At 39.1% G+C, this 20,087-nt stretch overlaps 1 protein-coding gene across 4 annotated transcripts; it reads right to left on the reverse strand.

Moving 5' to 3' along the window:
• Positions 1-1,429: 1,429 nt before the first annotated feature.
• On the reverse strand, positions 1,430-20,087 carry HSPA4 (heat shock protein family A (Hsp70) member 4). Of its 4 annotated transcripts, XM_075164489.1 has the most exons (20): positions 19,823-20,069; positions 15,551-15,608; positions 14,605-14,783; positions 13,664-13,804; positions 12,816-12,938; positions 12,248-12,347; positions 11,703-11,836; positions 9,575-9,819; positions 9,093-9,169; positions 8,637-8,788; positions 7,517-7,623; positions 7,047-7,180; positions 6,394-6,575; positions 5,890-5,979; positions 4,681-4,833; positions 4,056-4,181; positions 2,939-3,046; positions 2,513-2,632; positions 1,962-2,123; positions 1,430-1,690 (listed from the first exon to the last, which is right to left on the reverse strand). In XM_075164489.1, exons 5-20 carry the CDS (start codon positions 12,933-12,935, stop codon positions 1,484-1,486), a joined length of 2,217 nt encoding a protein of 738 aa, XP_075020590.1. In that variant the 5' UTR covers positions 12,936-12,938; positions 13,664-13,804; positions 14,605-14,783; positions 15,551-15,608; positions 19,823-20,069; the 3' UTR covers positions 1,430-1,483. The 4 variants fall into 4 exon arrangements, with proteins under 4 accessions (XP_075020590.1, XP_075020588.1, XP_075020589.1 ...); XM_075164487.1 differs by lacking the exon at positions 14,605-14,783 and having other exon boundaries at positions 19,823-20,087; XM_075164488.1 differs by lacking the exons at positions 4,056-4,181; positions 14,605-14,783 and having other exon boundaries at positions 19,823-20,087.

Below are 20,087 nucleotides of genomic sequence, written 5' to 3' on the forward strand. Positions count from 1 at the left end.
GAGGGACGGGCGCGCCTGGCCGAGGGCTTGGGCCGCGGCCCAGCCCGGGGAGCGCTGCGCAGCCCGGCCTGGGCGCGGGTTTCTGGCGGAAGGGCTGTCCAGTGCTGCCCGAGCCACGGAGACGCTCAGAAGACGCCGCCAAGCTCAGGGCTGCCGCCAGCCCCCGCCGTGCCCTTCCCTGACACGTGCTTAGCCCGTACAGAGCCCGCCAATATTTATTAGCTCTACTTCATTAGCGTGGGTTTAAACTGACGTCTGTCAAGCACAACTTCACCCTCGTCAGCAAGAAAAGCATTAAAGCAGCAGGGCAGAGCTCTTTGCACACCTCCAACAACCCTTACGTCCACCCCGAGAGAGTTTTCTCTTCATTGCAATCAACAGCTGGAGAAGGCGATCCAGTAGAATCCAGTGCATTTATTTCTTGCAGTATCTGAACGGGTGTTTCAGCTTTGGATTTTAACACATACAAATTAATGGTTGCAAGTTTAATGACAATCAATACTAGAAGCAAATCATTGAATAAAACTCATAGAAAAAAAATACTAAATCGGTCAGGTCTTTTTCCTGGGGGGAAAAAAAAAAACAGAACAAAACCCCAAGCATTCCAAATGAAGGCCTTGTAGAAGCAAGCACAACCCCTTCAGAAAAAGCTATGAACAAGTCAGAATCAACTATCAGTGTAGGCAGCTGAAAGACAAGTATTCATTCTTTCTACAAGCAGCTAATTTAAATAGAGACAAAAAGTTCACATGGCCTAATTAGCCTGGGAGTTTGCCAGGAATACACTTTCATATCTAAGAGCACATTCATAGCCTGAGCCGCAAGAGCTGCTACTCTATGTATCAGGTAAATGAATCTGAGCCTGGGCTGACCATCCGTGATGTGAGGGAATAAACATACCGATACTACCACCCGCTGCTTTGCAAACTCTGTTTAACTATGAACTGTTCAAGTGCAAATCGAAGTAAACCTAGAGTAGTACATTAACACTAAAACAAGCACTAGATTAAGATGAGCAAGTGAAAGACTATGCTCCTTCTAGAAGGAGCACCCCCCCCTCCCCCATTACCTTCTTGCAGTCCTAGTGTTAATGGGCACTTTATATAAATGCTGTTGCTGTAACCCGCAAGAGAAAGTGAACAAAGAGTGTGCCAAGTTAGACTTCAGAGGTTGCCTTCTCACTACTTTAAAATAAGATTGACTTACCCTGGATACTAAAAATGGAGAATCAGCTTATGGCTGTTCCTGTAGGTCTAATAAGAATAGCAAAACTTCTATATACAATCATAATGGCAAGAAATACTGCTTATTTGACTGAGTAGTTAGCTACCTAAGTGTTCTGACTTGATGCATTGACCAAACCTCTCCAAAAATGCCTAAGAGCGCTGTGGTATTCACTTGCTTCAATTCGTATTCAGAACATACAAAGTTCACAACTTAAAGCTTTATTGTAGTTTGCAATAATATAAACAAGTGCTGAAATTCAGTCAATGTCCATTTCGGGAAGCTTCTTCTCCGTGGCTGGTGGGGCAGCGGCAGCAGCGCTCTGTTCGGCAGCCTGCGACCCGCTGTTGGCTTCTCCCTGGCCTTCTACTGGTCCGTTCGGTTCAGCTGGTTTCTGTTCCTCCTTCGGGAGTTCAACTTTGGGTTTTGGTTTTGTGACTATAGGATTACAAATACTTGTCAATTCCTAGAAAACGTAGAAATAAAACACTGTTAGAAATGCTTTTGTCTACCAACAGTTGTACTTTAACCTGTTGCTCAAATTAACTTTTGACATCACCAGATGGATATTCAAGTTGACAGTTGATGTTCTCCAATACATATTTAACAGATTAATACCCAATCACATGCCTTCTACTACAGATTTCTCACCTCAGAGTTTTCATCTCAGCACAAACAACTAGACCAAGAAACAGAAAGATTCATGGAAATACAGCAAATTAAGTAGAAAGACTTACTTTAGTTTTAGCTTGTATGTCTTTAGCTTTTATAACTGGGTCCAAAGTAAGACTTCTCTTGTTTTGAAGATTAAGTTTATTGTTCATCCACTCCATAGCTTCATTTGCACTCTTCTCCACTTTTGCTACATCTGCTTCATCTAGATGGTCATACTGTTCATCCTGAAACAGCCAAAAGAGTAGTAGCTGTGCAAATATTTGTTCTGAACATCTAAATTGCATGCTTATTTCTTCAAATTTTTAGCTTCAAAATACTAAAAAGGCCATTTAGCCAGAAGGCTGTTCTAGTTAGCAGAGCAATTAAGCTGATCACCCACAGCTCTGTAACTACAGAACTGAAGTTCTACTGCTGCTGGCTTTTTCCCTCCATGAGGAAGTCAACACCCGATTAAAAAAGACTGTCAGATTTTCAAGCCAACATCCACTTCTAAAAATATGGTAAATACCAAGAACTCAGAAGCTAGCCAGCAGGCTGCACCAGTTTTTTAAGGAGCTTACTTAAGATTCAGTACCACTTCCTTGCATTTGCCAGAAATTAAGTATGGAAATACCTTTGCTTTGAATGCATGAACAGTTTTCATGTACTGTTGAATTTGCTTCCCTAAGTCCTCAAATGCTTTTGGTCTTTCCTCCGATTCTTGAAATCTTGCCTGAATAGGTTGACCCAGAGTCTGAAACAAAGTACAACAGATATCAAAAACCATGCAGCATCACAATATGATCCTGCAAGATTTGACAGAATACATCAACATTTCTGAACTCCTTTACTCTTCCCTCTCTTACAGGAGGGACTGTCTCCCCCTCAACCCTGTATTGTTACAGGTCTGTTGGAGATCTGCTCCTCATATACTTGATAAGCAAACTAAGTAGTTTGCTACCAGTGCTAGTCTCTGAATCAGTAGACCCAAGACAGCTCCCTGCTTGAACAAATTCCTCTAGATCCAGTAAATTCCAATGGGAATGCAAGAACCACTTACCTTCAATTCCGCCAATTTATCAATGTAAATTTGTTTGGGTTGGTCTTCACCGTCTTCATAAAGCCAATTTTCTGTATCTTCCAGCTTCAATGTGAAACTATTTCGATCCTGAAACAATCCATACAAAACAGGTAGGTGAGATAGTTCTATTAGATGGCAGATGGTATTAAACAATACTTGGAACCTTTCTGGAAGGGTTACATTTTTAGAAGGTAAAGAACTCTCTCTAAACTCTTTATCCTATTTTAGTGAAAAATAGGAAATAAAATATTCTTCAGTATGGCTTCGTGGTGGAGACTAGGCTAAGGAAGAACCATCTACGACATCCACAGTTTAGACCAATACTGTCACATAAAAACCTATTTTTCCTTTTTTTTTTTCTTCCCCCCTTCACATTTTCATCATCACTATATGACCAAGTCTGAAAACAGAGCAAAACTTATCTTTAGCAAAGGTGCCGAGAATATCACTTGACTTGTCCCAATTTTAGCTCTGATGTAGGTACCTAGGCTCCGCAGACACCTTGCTGGCAAGGCTCCCATTATAATCAATGGAGATCTAGTCAAGAGTGTGGAGTGCAGTCATCTAACTTAGAATTATATTAGTTACACACCAAGCTCCTTTAGTACACCAGGGAAAGCTAATTAATAATACCAAGAGATTTTCACCTGTTCAGATACAGGTGCCCGCATTTAGTCAGACTAATCCCACTTTGTAGGTAGGGCTGTTCTTTGATTTTTTTCTTTTTTTTTTTTAAATCTGAAACTATTCCTAAATACTGACAAAGAGCCAAAATAGAACAGGTTGCCTTAAAATGGTTGTGCAAGTGCTCCTAGTCTGTTTCAGTCTGAAAACACATGCTCTGATAGTATCTTAATTACTGCAACTGTTTTGGAAAAGAACACACAATATATCCTGGGTACCATCTGCTTGTACTTGGGACACATCTAGAAGGTTATCTTCAAAGCCAGAAAGGTTAAAAGCTATTTCTCCAAATTTGAAGTCTGAAAATACAGTCTAAGTAAATATAGGATCTGATACAGGTCTAAGTTTAGTAAAATACAACTGTTCATTGCAACAAAATATATTAGAAGACAATCAAGCTAGAAATACTTACATCTTCACTAACGAATTTCTCATAAATACCGCAGAGTTTATCTCTCATATCATACACATATTCTTCCACTGCATTCTTGGCATCATTCCTCTCCTTCTCTAGCTTATCCTGCATTATCATTTTACCCTGTGAACAAGTTGTCAAATTAGTTGGCTAAAAAGCCAGGATACCTTGTTAGCAAAGGCTTAAGTTTGACTAAAGATTTTTAAATACTGTGGTTTACAGAACTGTTCTAAACACAAGCACATGAATAAAAACTAATTTCAGTTTTGGTAGGATATCCAATACAGTACCGAACAACCTTGCTCCAGTTGAGGAACCTTCACCCTGGTGGCAGCAGCCATCGAGTACTTTGTAACTGCAACTGATTTTGAACCTAAACCACCTTGTGAACTAGCTTTCCCGCAGACCACCTCTTCAGTAAAAGTTACAGCATTCAATTAACAAGAATAATATGTTTTGGCTCCATGAGGCACTGTTCACCTCAGAAGAAACTGCATGGGGTTTTTTTTCCTTCCTTTTCTTCTTTCCTTGATTACCCTTGAACATTAACCATGTTTAATGAACAGAAAAATTTCTGGAGATCAACTAGTGATATTTTTAGCTTGGGCAAGTAAGAGTTTACCTCATTCTCAATGAATAAGTTCAGCATATCTTTCCCTATCTGCCACACCAACTGATTCTCAATGGGAAGGTCCACTGTAGTAGTCTTTACTTTAGCCTTCTTGGCTTGAGGCGGCTGATCCACTTTCTTGTCTTTTGAGTCAGCCTGAGAAGTCTGCATTGAAGAAATATATTCAAAGTAAAAACAGCATCACCAGTCAGTTCAAGTTGAGTATTCAAGACTTATAATAGAAAAAGTATTATTGAATTAGTAGACCTCAACATCAGAACTACATACTACTATCTGTCATTCTGACACTTCAGCTCCGAAGAAGTCAGTGATAATTAATGCAACCACTGATCTTTTCTGGACACACTGGCTACATTCATGGGGGTGATGGTGCTTATAGTAGAACACTCTTCTAGTACTTAAGTTATTGAAATCTAAATGATTATTTCTTCCATGAACAGGAGAGTTCACCCATTTTTATCAGTACTAGGTCACTAGACAGGCCTGCTATTATTCATGCCATTTATGTACTTCTACAGCTCTAATCACAATACAGACTACCAATATATTCAAATAAAAGTTTAGCTTCCAGAGTGTCCTAGTTTCGGCTGGGATAGGGTTAAATTTCTTCCTAGTGCTGTGTTTTGGATTTAGTATGAGGAGAATGTTGATAACACAGAGATGTTTTCAGTTGTTGCTAAGTGCTCTCCTAGTCCAAGGACAGCTCCCGTGCCTACTGACTGAGCTAGGTACATGAGATGGGAGGGAACATAATCAGGACAGCCAGCCCAGCTGGCCAATGGGGTATTCCATACCATGTGACGTCATGCTCAGTATATGAACGGTAGGCGTGATCCAGGAAGTACCGATCGCTACTTGGTTATCGGTCAGCACGGGTGGTGAGCAATTGCATTTTGCATCACTCATTTTGTATATTCTATCATTATTTATTATCATTATTCTCCCTTTTCTGTTTTATTAAACTGTCTTTATCTCAACCCACGAGTTTTTCTCACTCTTACCCTTCTGATTCTCTCCCCGTCCCACTGGGGGGGCGGGGGGAGTGAGTGAGCGGCTGCGTGGTATTTGGCTGCCTGTCAGGTTAAACCACGACACAGAGCTATGACAAAGGCAGCAGATAGGCTCAAACACTACATATTCTTACGAATCTTCCAGAAGTATCCTCTAAGAAAACAGAAATCTCTCAGATGTTCATGTTACCTCCATTTCTTCAGACTCTGCCTTATTTTCAGGTTGAGCCGGCTGTTGTTCTTCAGTCTTTTGTTGCTCTTCCTGGTCTACTTGCATCTTCTGAAATTCATAGAGAGATCCAATTTGACATATTGAACAATGCATATGCAGATCATTACTTCAGTTCTTAGGCTGATCACTTCACTTAAATCTAATGCTCTTTAGACAAAAGAAGAAACAGAATGAAAACTGAAGTAGAGTCTCAAAGCATAAATTATAAGCTTCTAGTCTTTGCTTAAGCAAGTAACAGCTCACTCCTAGCATGATTAAGAATTTCATCTATACCTCCCATTCCTGTTTCAAGAGATCTGTCACTGGCATGACATACTTCAATTAGTACTTAATCACATCTTGATATTTTAGTTGCTGGACACATCTACTAAATTCTTACACAAGTTTTAGAACCTTCCCAGAACTTGGCCAATTGTGCTTCATCAGTTTTCTTAAGTAACTAAGAGCAATGAAGTCTATTACCTCTTCCTCCTTTGCATGCTGATCTGTTTCCATAGGCTCTTCATTCTCATCGGATTTATGAACCTCCACTAAAGATGCACTTGAAACGCTGAAGATACCATGGATATTTACTCTAACTTTGACCTTCACTTTTGAACTGGATCCATCTGTTTGAGGAGTGACCTTTTGAACCAAGAAGTGAGCTGAACAATCCCAGAGAGAAAAAACATATCATTTGGTTAACTTAATCAGTGAATGTAAAGTAAAATCTGACTGTTGCTGACAACAGATCACTGCAATGCGCTCAGAGGATATCAAATCCTATTCAAGTCAAAACAATTCAATTTTTTACTCAGCAATGCTAGGATACACGGCTATTAGAAAGTCTCTACAGTACACTGTAAAAGCTGGTGTTACTTGTATCATAGTAAAAGACTACACAATTCTAAGTATGCCCCTTTCATATACCCCAATATTAGGATGCTCTTCATCTAGCCTATTTGTCCATAAACTTCATGTTACTCCACTCATTTTACTGTAGATCCATGATTTCGGAAACCTGTCCCTACAGCATTTGTAGTAGGTTGCACTTTCCAGACTATATAATTAGACAAAAAGTCCTGAAACATGTACAAGACGATTAATACAGCTTAAAGCTACAGAATGGTCTTAACCTATAGCAGGATCTGGGTAAGGCAGCTCCTTGGGAGAACTGTAGTATGCCTCAAGAGTAAAAGGCTCCTTTCTGTAGAATGTGAGGACTTTAGAAAATGGAGCAGCATGGTTCTTGGGAAAGACCTCACAGTCACTGGAAGAGAAAACAGAGCATTTGTTCACTATGTGGGATAATGCATCTGATGAAGTTAACAAAACTTTTCTAGATACTCTTATACCTTAAGGAAAAGCTTCTTTAAGAAGTGACAAAAGAGCCTCCTAACCTTTTAGGTTAAAATAAGACCAACAGAAGTGCTAAACTGCCATCCATCCTTGGTTTTGTTTTCTACTGTCATTAACTTCAGAAAACGTATCAAAATTTAATTGTTAAATAAGCACTGACCTAAAAGTGTTATTTACTCTAGTTGTCATCAGTTAGTTTTAAGTTGTATGTAATCATGCAAGAAGATTGAACATCTTTTTTTTTTACCTTAACCCTTCCTCTGCAGGTGAATTCCATCGTAAAGAAATAGGATATGGTATCAGATCTGTGATAGAAAATTCTCTCACTTTGAAAGCCGGGGATAAAATAGCACACTGAAAGAGCACAAGAGTCATATTACAAACAGTCAAACTTCAGGTGAATAGTAATTCAACTCGGCAAGTAGCTATTTACACTGCTTAATATGCAGATTTACTCTAAGTTAAGGGAGACTAATACTGATGGACTTGGGACCTGCATAAGCACTGGAAACTCATATGTACCCTTCCTTTTCAGGAAGCTGTCACAATCTGTTCACTCTGAAAATGGAAATACACAAGTCTTAATTTAGAGCCATCATGTTTCGTTTGCTATGGTTAGGCTACTGAATTGTTTTTAGTGCCAACATAAGAATTCAGAAAACCTCAATTAAAGTTAATTTTTAGAGTGACATAGTACTAGGGGGTTTTTTTGCATACTATAACAAAATCCGCTTTTTAAGCGGATTCCAATAGTTCATACCACTGATGGAACAGAGGTCTAAGCACATATTAAACATTTGAAGAGAGAAATTAGGTGAGAGAGATGAGGTGATCAGCGCAAAATTAAGGTGCATGCAAGAGATGGTAGCACCAGTAACTAGAGAGTATTTACTACTGCTTAAGCCATTCAATAGTGACTGATTCCAGCTCAGGACACACATTTCCATTAGCAAGAACCTAAGTTTTCATTTCCATCCATGTTATTAAGCAATTGCCATATCACAAGTTTATCAGTAGTCCTGTAAAAAACTTTTTTCCCCCAATATAACCCAGGCCCCGGGAAGAGCCCGGAGGGGAAAACATCATCATATGAGCTTTATCAGAGTACCAGTTTCCAGCCATAGCAGAAGCAGAGTACATGTTTTATTTCAACAAGCTACACTGATCCACTGATTTGGCTTAGACAAACAGCACAAAGGAATCACTTAAAGCTGCTATTCTCATTCTTCCAACCACTTTCCTGAAGCCTATTTGAATCCATTCTGTGATACACATGAAATATCTTTCATGTTACCCGGGGACTCTGGCTCAAACATTTATGGATTTCAATAAAAACATTCACAGCTACAACACACAGCACTTTTTACCTGCAGAGCACAACCTCGTGCAACAGCCTCATCTGCATTCAAAGTTGTACTGACTTCTTTGCCAAAAAATTTACTGATCTTCTCTTTTACAGCAGGGATTCTTGTGGTACCACCAACTATCTCTACTGCATAAATATCCTCCTTCTTTAACTCTAGAAAGGAGTCAGACATTAGTTTTTATAGATTAAGTGTTTCTGTTTTAAGTAGATATGCTGACATTGTCAACTGCAAGTTTTACGAGACCAACCATTATTTTAAGCTTGTTCTCTAAGTTTCTAAGCAATAAGAATTTCAGATCTTAGCTTGTGTGAAAAAGTTTTAAAAAGCTTGTAACTGCTAAGCAAGAAGTTGTTAGCCATGCTAAATCCATCTGTCCAAGTTCTGTCAACGCCCAAAGGAAGCTTGTATTATGGATCGCTTTTCTGTATGGAGAATACAGAATGCGCATACACTTACTGGCTTGCTCCAGCACACTGCGAAGGGGTAGTTCTACTCTTGCAAGGAGTCCATCACACATCTCTAAAAATTTGCTTCTGTTGGAAGAAGCCATAAATAAAGCTATAGCATTCCATAAGCAAGTTAATACTGCAAATACAACAGGATGCCAAAAGTGAAAGATGCCATTTTAACTATGTACTGCAAGGTTTTCCCTCTTCCCAATCTTAGTTTTCTACTTATTTAGTATATCCTCCCAGACAAACTCGGTTCTAGTAATCTAGGCACACTTGCAACATTCACAGCCCTTCCTCCTAACTCAAGGCCACCAACCACTCTCCCAACATTACCATTTTGAGCAGCACCCTGCACATATTGTTCTTACACTTCCCACCTCCCTCCAGTCCTAAGAACTGGTACTTTATACTAAGTTTCTTTCCTGACTGAAGCGATTTGAATGAAGGGCATTCTAAAGCTTACCTTTGTAAAAGTATTAACGTTACCTGTTCATTGTTCCAGAGACATCTATGTCATTCATGAAGCATTCTATGTTCATCGGGAGATCAGAGGCATTAGCGCTCATCAATTTTTTCAGTTTTTCACATTCCTGGTGTAGCCTCAACAACGCACGAATCTTTGACTTTATGTCTAGTTTATATTTCTTTCCGAATTCTTCACAAAAGTATTCAACTAACTTCTCATCAAACTTCCTGCCTCCAAGTGTTGTATCAAATGATGTAGCAAGAACCTTAAAAAAATTGAACTCTTCAGTAATAGTACAATTTGTCATTACTTCAGCGAAACCAATTAGCAGTTAATGTCAAAGCATTTCTCTGTTTCAAATGCAGTCCAACTTTAAATCAAAGTAAGTATCACAACAATACTACAGAGGAAGAATTATACTGGTGCAGCCACAACAGGAAAAATCCAGTACAGTTCATTTTTATTCTGCCCTTGCCATCACCAGTGAGGAGTTTCTTTTGATAAGCCTCATCTACAAGTCTAACCTATACTCATCTTTCATGGACACTGCTGGCAACAATTAAGCTATTCTCTTATATTTCAGGGCAATCTAAGTAGCAATTGCATCACTAATAGTTTATGTGGATTGCAACTACAGTAATAGTCATACACATCTTAAGAGATGCTTTTTTTTTTTTTAAAGTCTACCAAGTCTAAACCATTATTATCCTATGCCATTTGTAGCTGATACTAGATACGATATGTTCAAAATGCTGTCAGAGAAAGAACCACCATTACCATGGGCAAATTCTGGCAGCTACACAAACATTAGACCTCTTTGTGAATGGTAATTCTCACAAGAATTGCAGTGCATACATACAGCAGCTACAAGCTCCAGGAGAAAACAAACATCTGCTATCTCAAATGCCAAAAACCAGCCTCGGACACCCAGCCTTCCTATAATAAGGTGACAACTTTTAAAAGAAATTCAGCAAGCTAAGGCAAGGCTTAGCAACACAATCTGTTCAGTAACTTGTACTGTAATCAGACCATCGGAGTTTCCAAACTCTGCTCAGCCACTGTCAATTTGAATCATATCCCAGTTTAGTATTTGATGCCTCATAAGGGTGGAACATGCTTACACCAAGCTAAAAATAAAGCACGAAGAGAATAAATATTATTAACTCTTGCAAATAGGTGTGCATTTTTGATGAAGGAATTACCTGCAAAAAACATCTGTAGCCCATCCACCTCAGCTGATTCTACTCTTTTAACATATTGTGAACTTGATTTTTTTTTTTTAAGGAATAGAAATCAGTGAAGTATCATATTATTCTCAATACTCTTTCAGACTACGTTTGGTCTCTACACTGTATTAACTGCCTTGAGGTCCAGCTCTCCATACCCAAAAGCATGCCTCCAATACTTCTATGGTTTCAAAGTTTAAAAGACAAATCTGAGAGAAACACAAAGTAGGTTACGTTTCCTCACAAGAGGAAACAGAACTACAACAAAACGGATGTTTTCAGAACTCTTGCCTTCTCTTCATTTCACTACCCATGCTTTAAAATTTGTGTTTGTTTCTTTAGCCGATTAAGAGAAAGGTATTGGAACTACAAAAATCCAGACTGTAACTGTAAAAGAGCCAACTAAGAAATGTTAGTATTTGCTGGAAAACAGCAATGCTTTGGCAACTTACACTTAGAAGTACACTGTAACTTGCTTAGCTTCCATTTGCAGCTTCAAATAATTAAGAATGTTTTTACTCTTTCACATGAGCACCACAGTGAGTGTTAAAAAAGTGTTTGTAACTTACACCATTCTAGGAATTCCTGGTTTAATGCTAGATCTCATGACTGAACTAGAGTATTTTTTGAAAGCAGCATCCAGTCAGATATGATAATTTCTGAAAAGTAATTTAATCCAGGTTTTTTATTCTTTGCCAAAGTCTGCTGATTAAGGCATGTTTGCTTCCTCCACATATCACTCAAAAGCTCTCTAGTTCCCTGCCCTACTTTTAACTCCAGACAAAGTGCAATTCTAAGAATATGAATTGAGCTGTCTGGACGTGCTTATGTAAAGACAGCCAAGCTTGCCTGTCACAGTCCATGTATGTACTAATGAATATTTCTACTGGTGATTAAAATGGATGCATAACAGATTGTTTACTTTCAGTTTTCCTTTGTTGAATGCACAAACAGAAACTTGATATGCAGAATGCCCCATATCCACAAAAACAACATTCCGTGGCTTCTCTTCCAAGGCAGGCAGGTCTTGCTTATAGATTCCATATGCAAGGGCAACTACACAGAAAGAAAAGTCAAAGAATATAGTTAGGACATTCAGTTTTGTAATTCCCCAAGAAATAAATGGTACATCAGTAAACAGCATTAGTATTTCATCTTACTTTTCAAGCTACAGGAATTGGTATCTCGTTAAACAAAATTCCCAATGCTAAAGGAACATGGAAGAACATTAAACAGCATTAGCCCCTCCTAGTAGCCTCATTGAAACAGCTATTCAAGAAATATCTTTATGCCTCTAAAGCAATTAAAAAAAAAAAATCAGAGCTTAAGAAACTTTATGATCAACTAATCTATTTTAAGTTTACAAAACAGCAGTAATTCCAGAGGGCATGGATCAGTGACAGATTAAAAGCCCTTTTACCTAACAAAGCTATACTATTAAGTGAGGGAGAGAAAGGAAGATATTACCTGCAGTTGTTTCATTTATTAGTCTCAGACAGTTGAGACCAGCGATCTGTGTAGCATCCATCACAGATCTCCTTTCTGCATCTGTGTAGAAACAAGGAACCTGCAAGATCAGATAGCTAATATTAATATTTAAAAGAGCCATCTTTAGCAAATAGTTACAACAAGTGTGTATAGGGATTCAGTATAGAGAACAGCTGAGGTATCCTTCAATTTTAATGTTCACTTCAGTTGCAATAGAGAAAAAGCAAAGAAAACATTACGTGAAGACAAATTTACTTTTTGCGAACCTTCTTCCATTCCTTCTCACAAGCCACTCATTTTAGGAGCAAAGAACCAGAAACAGGTATCAAATATTATTTATGCTGCTAATTAGCAGCAATTTAACACATTTAACCATTAATGAAGTAAGTCAAATTCTGGAGAAGAGATGCAAGTAAGATTCACTTTTAAATAGAAAAGACAAAGACCTGAATATTCAGGTTTAATGGGCAATTTAATGCTATTACCAGCAATCTCTTCAGTTTATGATACTAACCAAATATTTACTTATTTACCATCACATACTTACAGAAACAACACAGTCAACTACAGGCTTCTTAAGCGCATTCTCAGCAGTCTCTTTTAATTTGGTGAGAAGCATTCCTGTCACCTGTTCAATAGTAAAGTTTCTTTCTTCTTCCATATACATGGCCTTCAAATAAAAATTGTGTACACACATATTACACTACAGTAAAAACCATGCACTACAAACATGTGTGCAAAGGAACACATGCAAGAAACAGTCTTTACTAAAATCAGGCTTAAAAAGCAATGCAGCTCTATGCACTCTTCTCTCTGATAGCCTCGCTTGTGCACAGCAAGTGCAAGAAGATAATACATAAGCACTGGAACACACATTTAAGAATTCTCATACACAAGGCTGCTCTGGACACAGATTTTTTTTTTTTAATCCCGACTGCTAGACAATACCTAGGATGCCTTCCTCTCTAATGTTTTGGAGTAAGTTAATTAGTTATTGCTACAATCCAAATCAGAAGTTCAGCCATTGTTGAAAAAGACAAATTTTTACCATTTCACCTGAAGTACTAAGCTGACATCTTACACCCTTGCAGTATCTGGACAGCGGCTAAATAAGTACACTAGTCAAGTAGCCTGTCTTCCATGGAGTGAAGGAAAAAAGCACCGCTAAAACAGTTTGTGTGGGACTGGCTTTGCAAGACAGAAATTGTGTAACGGTAAAATCAGTCTCACCTAACACCTGGAGAGACCATCTGCATTATTAGTCTTTTATTCCCTATTTAAGACTCTCCATTCACAAGAGAAGAGAAACTACAGCAAGCAGTTTCAAAATAAAGAGATAAAAGGAAACTTTATTAGTTTCCTCTTTTGGCTCTTTTTCAAATATGCCAGACTTACCTTGATGCCAGTTGAGCCTGTTGGCAGCTGGACAAGTTCATACGCAAGGCTTGCTTTTTCAGCTTGAACAAAGGGATCTGAGAATGCACGACCATGAAATCTTTTAAAACTTTGTACTGTATTCTTTGCATTTGAAATAACCTAGAGGAAAAGAAATCTTTAATACAACATGTCAGGGGAACATCTGAATTTCAAACAGAAGACAAGAGTTCTGTTCTCATGCTTGCCTCGCCAGAATATTTTTGTCATTTGTCTCTTAATAATATCAGGGCAGTTGCTGGAAGGCAACTTCCTTCTGATTGTTCAGGCAACCTAAAGGAATCTGAGATTTAAAATAAGATGTATGCTAGAAAACTGAGCCAAGATTCTATCAAAAATTGATTAAAATAGCACTCAATTTTCATAGTGTATGTGTAGGACAATTTAAAAGTGTTAGCCAAGTGTCTTTCCCATTTACCCGTTTCCTACCACTCTACCTTTCTACTGTGTTACGGCAAGTAATTTAGCAAACGTAACAAGCATATTGATGTAAACTCCAGTTCAGGTTCATCACATGCATGTGACAGTCAACACACAGATAGTCTCACAAAACAGCTCAAGGACCTTGTCATGAAGCTTTAAGAAGTCAGGAGGACCCCAAGATGATACTGTCAACTTGATTTAACTGACAAAAGGTAGATTGTCTTTTATTAATAGCAGAGATCAGTGCAAATGGAGAAGTGAACAATCATTATAGCTTGTTTTCATGTAGTGCAAGTAAACTCGTTTAATTCTTTCATTTATATTAGAGCAAGACACATACTGAAAAAAGCACAGTCATTGACAAAGCAGACAAGCACTGTACCATGTAACATTTACCTGTGATTCAGTTTCAGTCAAGTGTCTATTTCCTAATTAACCTGGTTTTGATTTTCTGCAAGTTTAATTTCTGCAGGACATACCTCATCTCTACTGGATCTCTGTATCAATGAATTTCTTTAAGCTAAGTAGACACTCAATTCCAGAAAAAACATCTGTATTTAGTTCTAGCACAGTTCTTCTGTTCTTGAATAACATGCTTGTGTCCAATCATTTTTGTATTCTAGATAATGAATCTTCACACATCTCTAGGTATTTTAGGCTAAGAAAAACCAAGTGTTTGAATAGTCACTTCCTGTAGAGGACTTCAAAAAAAGAATCATGTTTTATAGGGGTTTCACAGCAACACAAGATACGATACAGCACGACCCAAGTGTCACGAGCAGGACAAATCAGCTTAACTACTTCTCAGCCCTTAAGTCGTATTTACCTACCTACACCAACAGAAACTCAAAAGTATGAGCAAGAACACCTAAGATAGAGATTTAGATTGTAATTCAGCCACAAAGAGTCAAGAAAGCAATATACATTTACACTCAAGTATGTCCCCTTTCTGCCAAAATTATGCACTTAATGGAATTCTATAGAATGCAGCCATGTAATTAAAAGCTATCATAATGCACACAAACTGGAACAAGCTAAGGTAGAATGAAACACTACTGCTTAGCTTTAGAATTTACATTTGCAACCTAAAAAAAAAAATTAGTATTTATCAGAATTTCTTACGAGGCAAAGTTTTTTCGTGGTTTTTGGTTTTCTGTTTTGGTTTGGTTTTGTTTCATTTGGATTTTTTTGTTTGTGTTTTTTTTACATTTCATTAAGTGCAACTATCAACCCTTTGATTTCTACCCAAGATGACAAAGCAGCATTACATGCTGAACAGCTGGATTAAGCTAAGCTGTTCATTACAGTTATGGAGACACTAGGCACCAGCTCAGAGACATTTGTAATCTTCAATGATAAAAAAATACATTCTGCTAATCGGATTTTTGACTACTAAAGTTGCTTCTACTCAAGCTATACGCTCACCTGGCTTTTAGCTGCAGCACCAATTGAGCGATTCTTGGGTCCAAAGGCTATACATGATCTATAATGAGAAGAAAGATTTCCTGTTAATAAGTGATTGGTAGAACTGCACTGCATATCTTTTTGTTAAAAAGTATTGATAATATTAATTAGACTGGAGATATTTTAAACAGTATTTGGTCCATTAAGAAAGCTGGTCACTCACTGCAATATATGCATGGAATGTTCAGTGAATTCTGGAAAAAAACAGGCACTCTAAGTTAAAACAGTAATGTTCCTTACTGCAGAACAGCACTAAAACCAAACTTACTCATGCTACTTCAAGTTTTAAATCTAAGTAATAATTGGGTAGACACCCTTTATCTCAATAATTACCCATGTATCTAAGCCACTCAAAGACAAGTTGTTTGCTAATAATACAGGAAACATTCAATTGTTCAGAAGAAATACACAGGTAAATCAGATATTAAGAAAATCATTCCTACATGTCTGTACCAAATGCTAACTAAGCTTTTCAGTTTTAAAGCCAATCCTTCAGGAGCAGGAAGAAAAAACCTGCAGAGAAAGATTGGTGTTTATGAGTTTCATCTGTACTCACTGAAATAGTGTAGATCACAGAAAGAAAAATCATACTTTACTCTAAACTACTTTGTGACAACTTGCAGTTCTGAAAAAGCTAGAATAAAAATTCCTCCTTTTTGGAGAAATTCCTAGACCTATTAAGCCTCTTGATTTACATATTTAACAAACTGTAGAAGCCCTAACAAAATTAAATCCAGCTCTCTAATCCAATATCCTCATACCATTGAGGTAAACTTACTGGGGAAAAAAAAAATGCTATTAGTCAAGCAGATCTTTACTATTCACACAACACGCTAACAGTATCATTAAACTGCTCTCTATGCAGCAGGTCAAGAAACTGCTTTACAGCAGGTTATGGCATAGGGCTGCCACAAGAAACAGATTCCATTTCAGCCTGAGGTTTAGAATTGGTCTTCCAAACAGAAACTGCCAAAAACAGAATTGAAGACTAGAGTGATATTACTGCATTGGTTTTATATCTTCCTCCAATTTATTAATTAACAAATGAAACAAGGCCCACCCAAAAGCATATGCTGCAACAGAATTAACACTTCTGAATGCATCTGTTATTATTTGAAACAACTCTTCAAGGGATTAGTTAACAGAAAGTGAGGAAGTTCTGTGCTATGCAGACCCTAAGGCCCATACTAAGGGAAACAGGAGCTGCAGAGCATACCGCTAAAAATCTAACGAGCCCCAAGCAGGAAGCTAGTTATTCATTTACTCTGGTCTCCAGAAAGGAATTAAGACATGAATATGAATTGTTGCTTTTCTCCTGGACAAAAAAAAAAAACACCACACAGCTATTTCACTGCTAAATTTACAAGCCATCAGTCTCCAATCACCACAGATCCACTAACTTAGATTATAGAACTTTTTAAACCTGCCAGTCTCAACAGAAAGATACAGCACCATAATCAAAAATATGGGCTTCCATATTATACACTGGGAAAAAACCCTTAGGTGTATACATTCTTCTTAAACACGCTTGCCTCCTGCTTGACTTTATAAACAGGCAAGCTTCTCTGAGGAGCTGCAGCTGGACAGACAGGATGGTTCTACTTGGCTCCACTCCTTCCCTTTCTACCCATCCCAAACCTTCTCCTGAGTTAACCCTGGCTCTCAACTGAGCCTTGGGGATCCATACATGGATCCAGCACAGAGATAAGTTCAACTGGGAAGAGGAAGTGAAGAATTTTCAGCCAGTCTCATTCCCCAGATCAGTTCACCAGAGGAACCAGGGTTAGCTCATTAAGTACAAATTATACTATTACATGATTTACAGGAAGTTGACTAACTAACCATAGCATTTTAAGTAGAAACATACAATCACAGCAAAGGTCATCAGAGATCTAATGAAGCAGAGCTTTGAACTTCCTTAAAACACGTGCAGTCACTTTCACCCTTACCCTCCCACACGCTTTCACTTCCTTGGAAGACATCCCCTGACAGCACGTTTCCTCTACACTAAAAAACAGCGCTAGCTTCACAAGATCAGTTACAACTATATCACTTAATCCAAGTCCCTTCATCCTTACGGAGATAAGGGAACTACCTTGAATTTTTCTCCTCTCATTTTTTACTAGCTTTCTCTACCACTTTTCCATTTTAAGAATACCATATTCAAAAGACAAATGTGTTTTGCACTGCTTTTGGATATACAAGTTCAAGTATCACAGGATTCTGGAAGAATCCAAGTACAGAGCTGAAAGCAGACTCAGTGAGTATGTCATCTGTGCCACTCAACTAAGTACAATTTGTTCAGTAGGGTTTACTTTAATACAAACAATAAACCATATCTGCTAACCCCTTCCCAAAACTTGGATGTCATCTAAAAAACATAAAATAGCATTTAACCTTGACCATGAGCTGATTCCCGAGGAAACCTGTCACAACACCTTGCATGACTTCCCCCAGAGCTCACCGTAAAGAAGTGCTAAGCACTGAGTTTTTGAATCAGGCTTTCTACTTCCAAGACAGACACTTAAAAGTCATTAAGAATTACTTTTAATAGATGTGTTTGCTTATAGAATGGTTTTCTGCATTCCCTGAGAACAGTACTTGGAGATTAAGTCTTGTTAAAAACTCTATCATTTTCATTATGCCAATTTTTTCCAATTTCACCTCAGCCTTTCATAACTGAATTATCTCCTGAAAGATGCATTGTGTCAGATATTTTATGTAGCTCATCTGCTTCAATGAGCGAGTTTTGTGTTCATATATCAAATACATATAAGCAGAACCTCAACTCCCTGAGGGCCAGATGCCTAGAGCTATTAGAAGATTGCTTTGAAATTCTTTACATTTAATATTTTCCTAGTACATCTAACCTTTAAAATTCCATGTTATTGAGAATACTTAAGAGACTAGTCCTTACCCTAGCACATGTACCAAATTAAGAATGTCCTTCTACATTTATTAATGGAGATAGTAACAGGCAAACAGAGCTAAGGTATTGTCTATGAAAAGTCAGGTCATTTTATGCTTCTGGTCTTTTTAAACAGATATGAGGGATCTGGGGGAAAAAAAACCACCCAAAACAATGCAATTGTCTCACCAAGACAGCTATTTATTTTAGTATGTGTTTAAAATAAAGCTACACTATGATATACAGTAAGCTGTAGAAACACTTTTAAGACAGCTTTCCAAACAGTTCCCCTCCAGGTTTGATGCACTCAAGTTCCTTTTCCACCTTTATTTTGCAACTCATTCTTAGAAGAGTTTTATCCCAGTTCTCCCTCTCCTTCTTAGAAAGTTTCTTATTAAAAATAAACAACGCACACTCTCCTTAAGAGCTGTGTTGGGAAACCTATTTATAAGTAGAGCTAGAATATACGATAAACATTGTAAAGTGTAACGTGCTGCAAGACCAAGTTCACCAGCAAATTGCACTGTTAGTCAGCCACCTTCCAGGAAAGCAGATGTCTGACAGTGCACTGTCTATTCACACTCCACTTCCCCACCCCAATAATTTGTCAACCTGCTGGCTAGCTTCAAGTGAGAGTTTGAAAGACCCAATACTCAAAACAAGTGCAAATTTTTTGAGGATCCTTGCTGAACAAAGAAATACACAGACTGAAGGGAAGGCTACTAAGAAGCTTTTCTAAGCTTTGACCCAAGGGCAGGCCAACGAGCTCGCACAGAGCTAAGCACCAGCTCAGCATTCACCTCCACGGTCCGGCGGCACTGGGGGAAACAGGACTCGAACTGCAGGAGGACAAACAGGTATGCCAGCTGGTATGTCAAAACACGGCGTGTAAGTTTATAGGAAATTAAGCTTTGTTACTTCCAGCAAAGATACGGTTGCTTTTTGTTATATTCACGGACCCTATCCTTTTAATCGTAAGAACACAGCCCTGCCTCAGGGAGGACAAACTGGTCACACCACACAAAAAGAGGAGCGCAGAGGGTCATCCGGAACATCTCTCCATGTTTGCCGCATGGCATCTGTTCTTCCTCTAAGCACTTACTAAAGAAGTCCACTTCTCCCGACCCGCCGCGGTGGGAAGCACAGCACACCCCTCGACCCCGGCTCGCTTCCCTCCCCGGCAGCGCCCCGCCACGGCCCCGCCACGGTCGGCGGGGCCCAGCGAGCGCCTTCCTTCCCTTCAGCGGGAGGCCGCCGCCTCTGCACCGCTCCTCAGCCCGCCAGCGGCGGGAAGGCGGCGCGGCCCGCCCCGAAGCCCCACTCACGGCGTGCTGCGGTCGCTGTACTCATTAGCGATGGTCTCGATGCCGCCGGCGCGGGCCACGGCCACATAGCAGCTCTGGAAACCCAAATCGATGCCCACCACCGACATAGCTGCGACTGGGAAAGGGGCTGAGGCGCCTGAGGAGCAGCGGCTCGGCCCGTTTAAATGCGCGGCGGCGGCGGGCGCTGCCTCCTCGGGGCGGGGGGACTTCTCGAAAGATCCCGTCGGGCCGCCGCCGAGCGGAGCGCTTGAGGGGGGGGAAGAAG

This window comes from Calonectris borealis, chromosome 15, assembly GCF_964195595.1.
Source record: "Calonectris borealis chromosome 15, bCalBor7.hap1.2, whole genome shotgun sequence".
Taxonomy (NCBI): domain Eukaryota; kingdom Metazoa; phylum Chordata; class Aves; order Procellariiformes; family Procellariidae; genus Calonectris; species Calonectris borealis.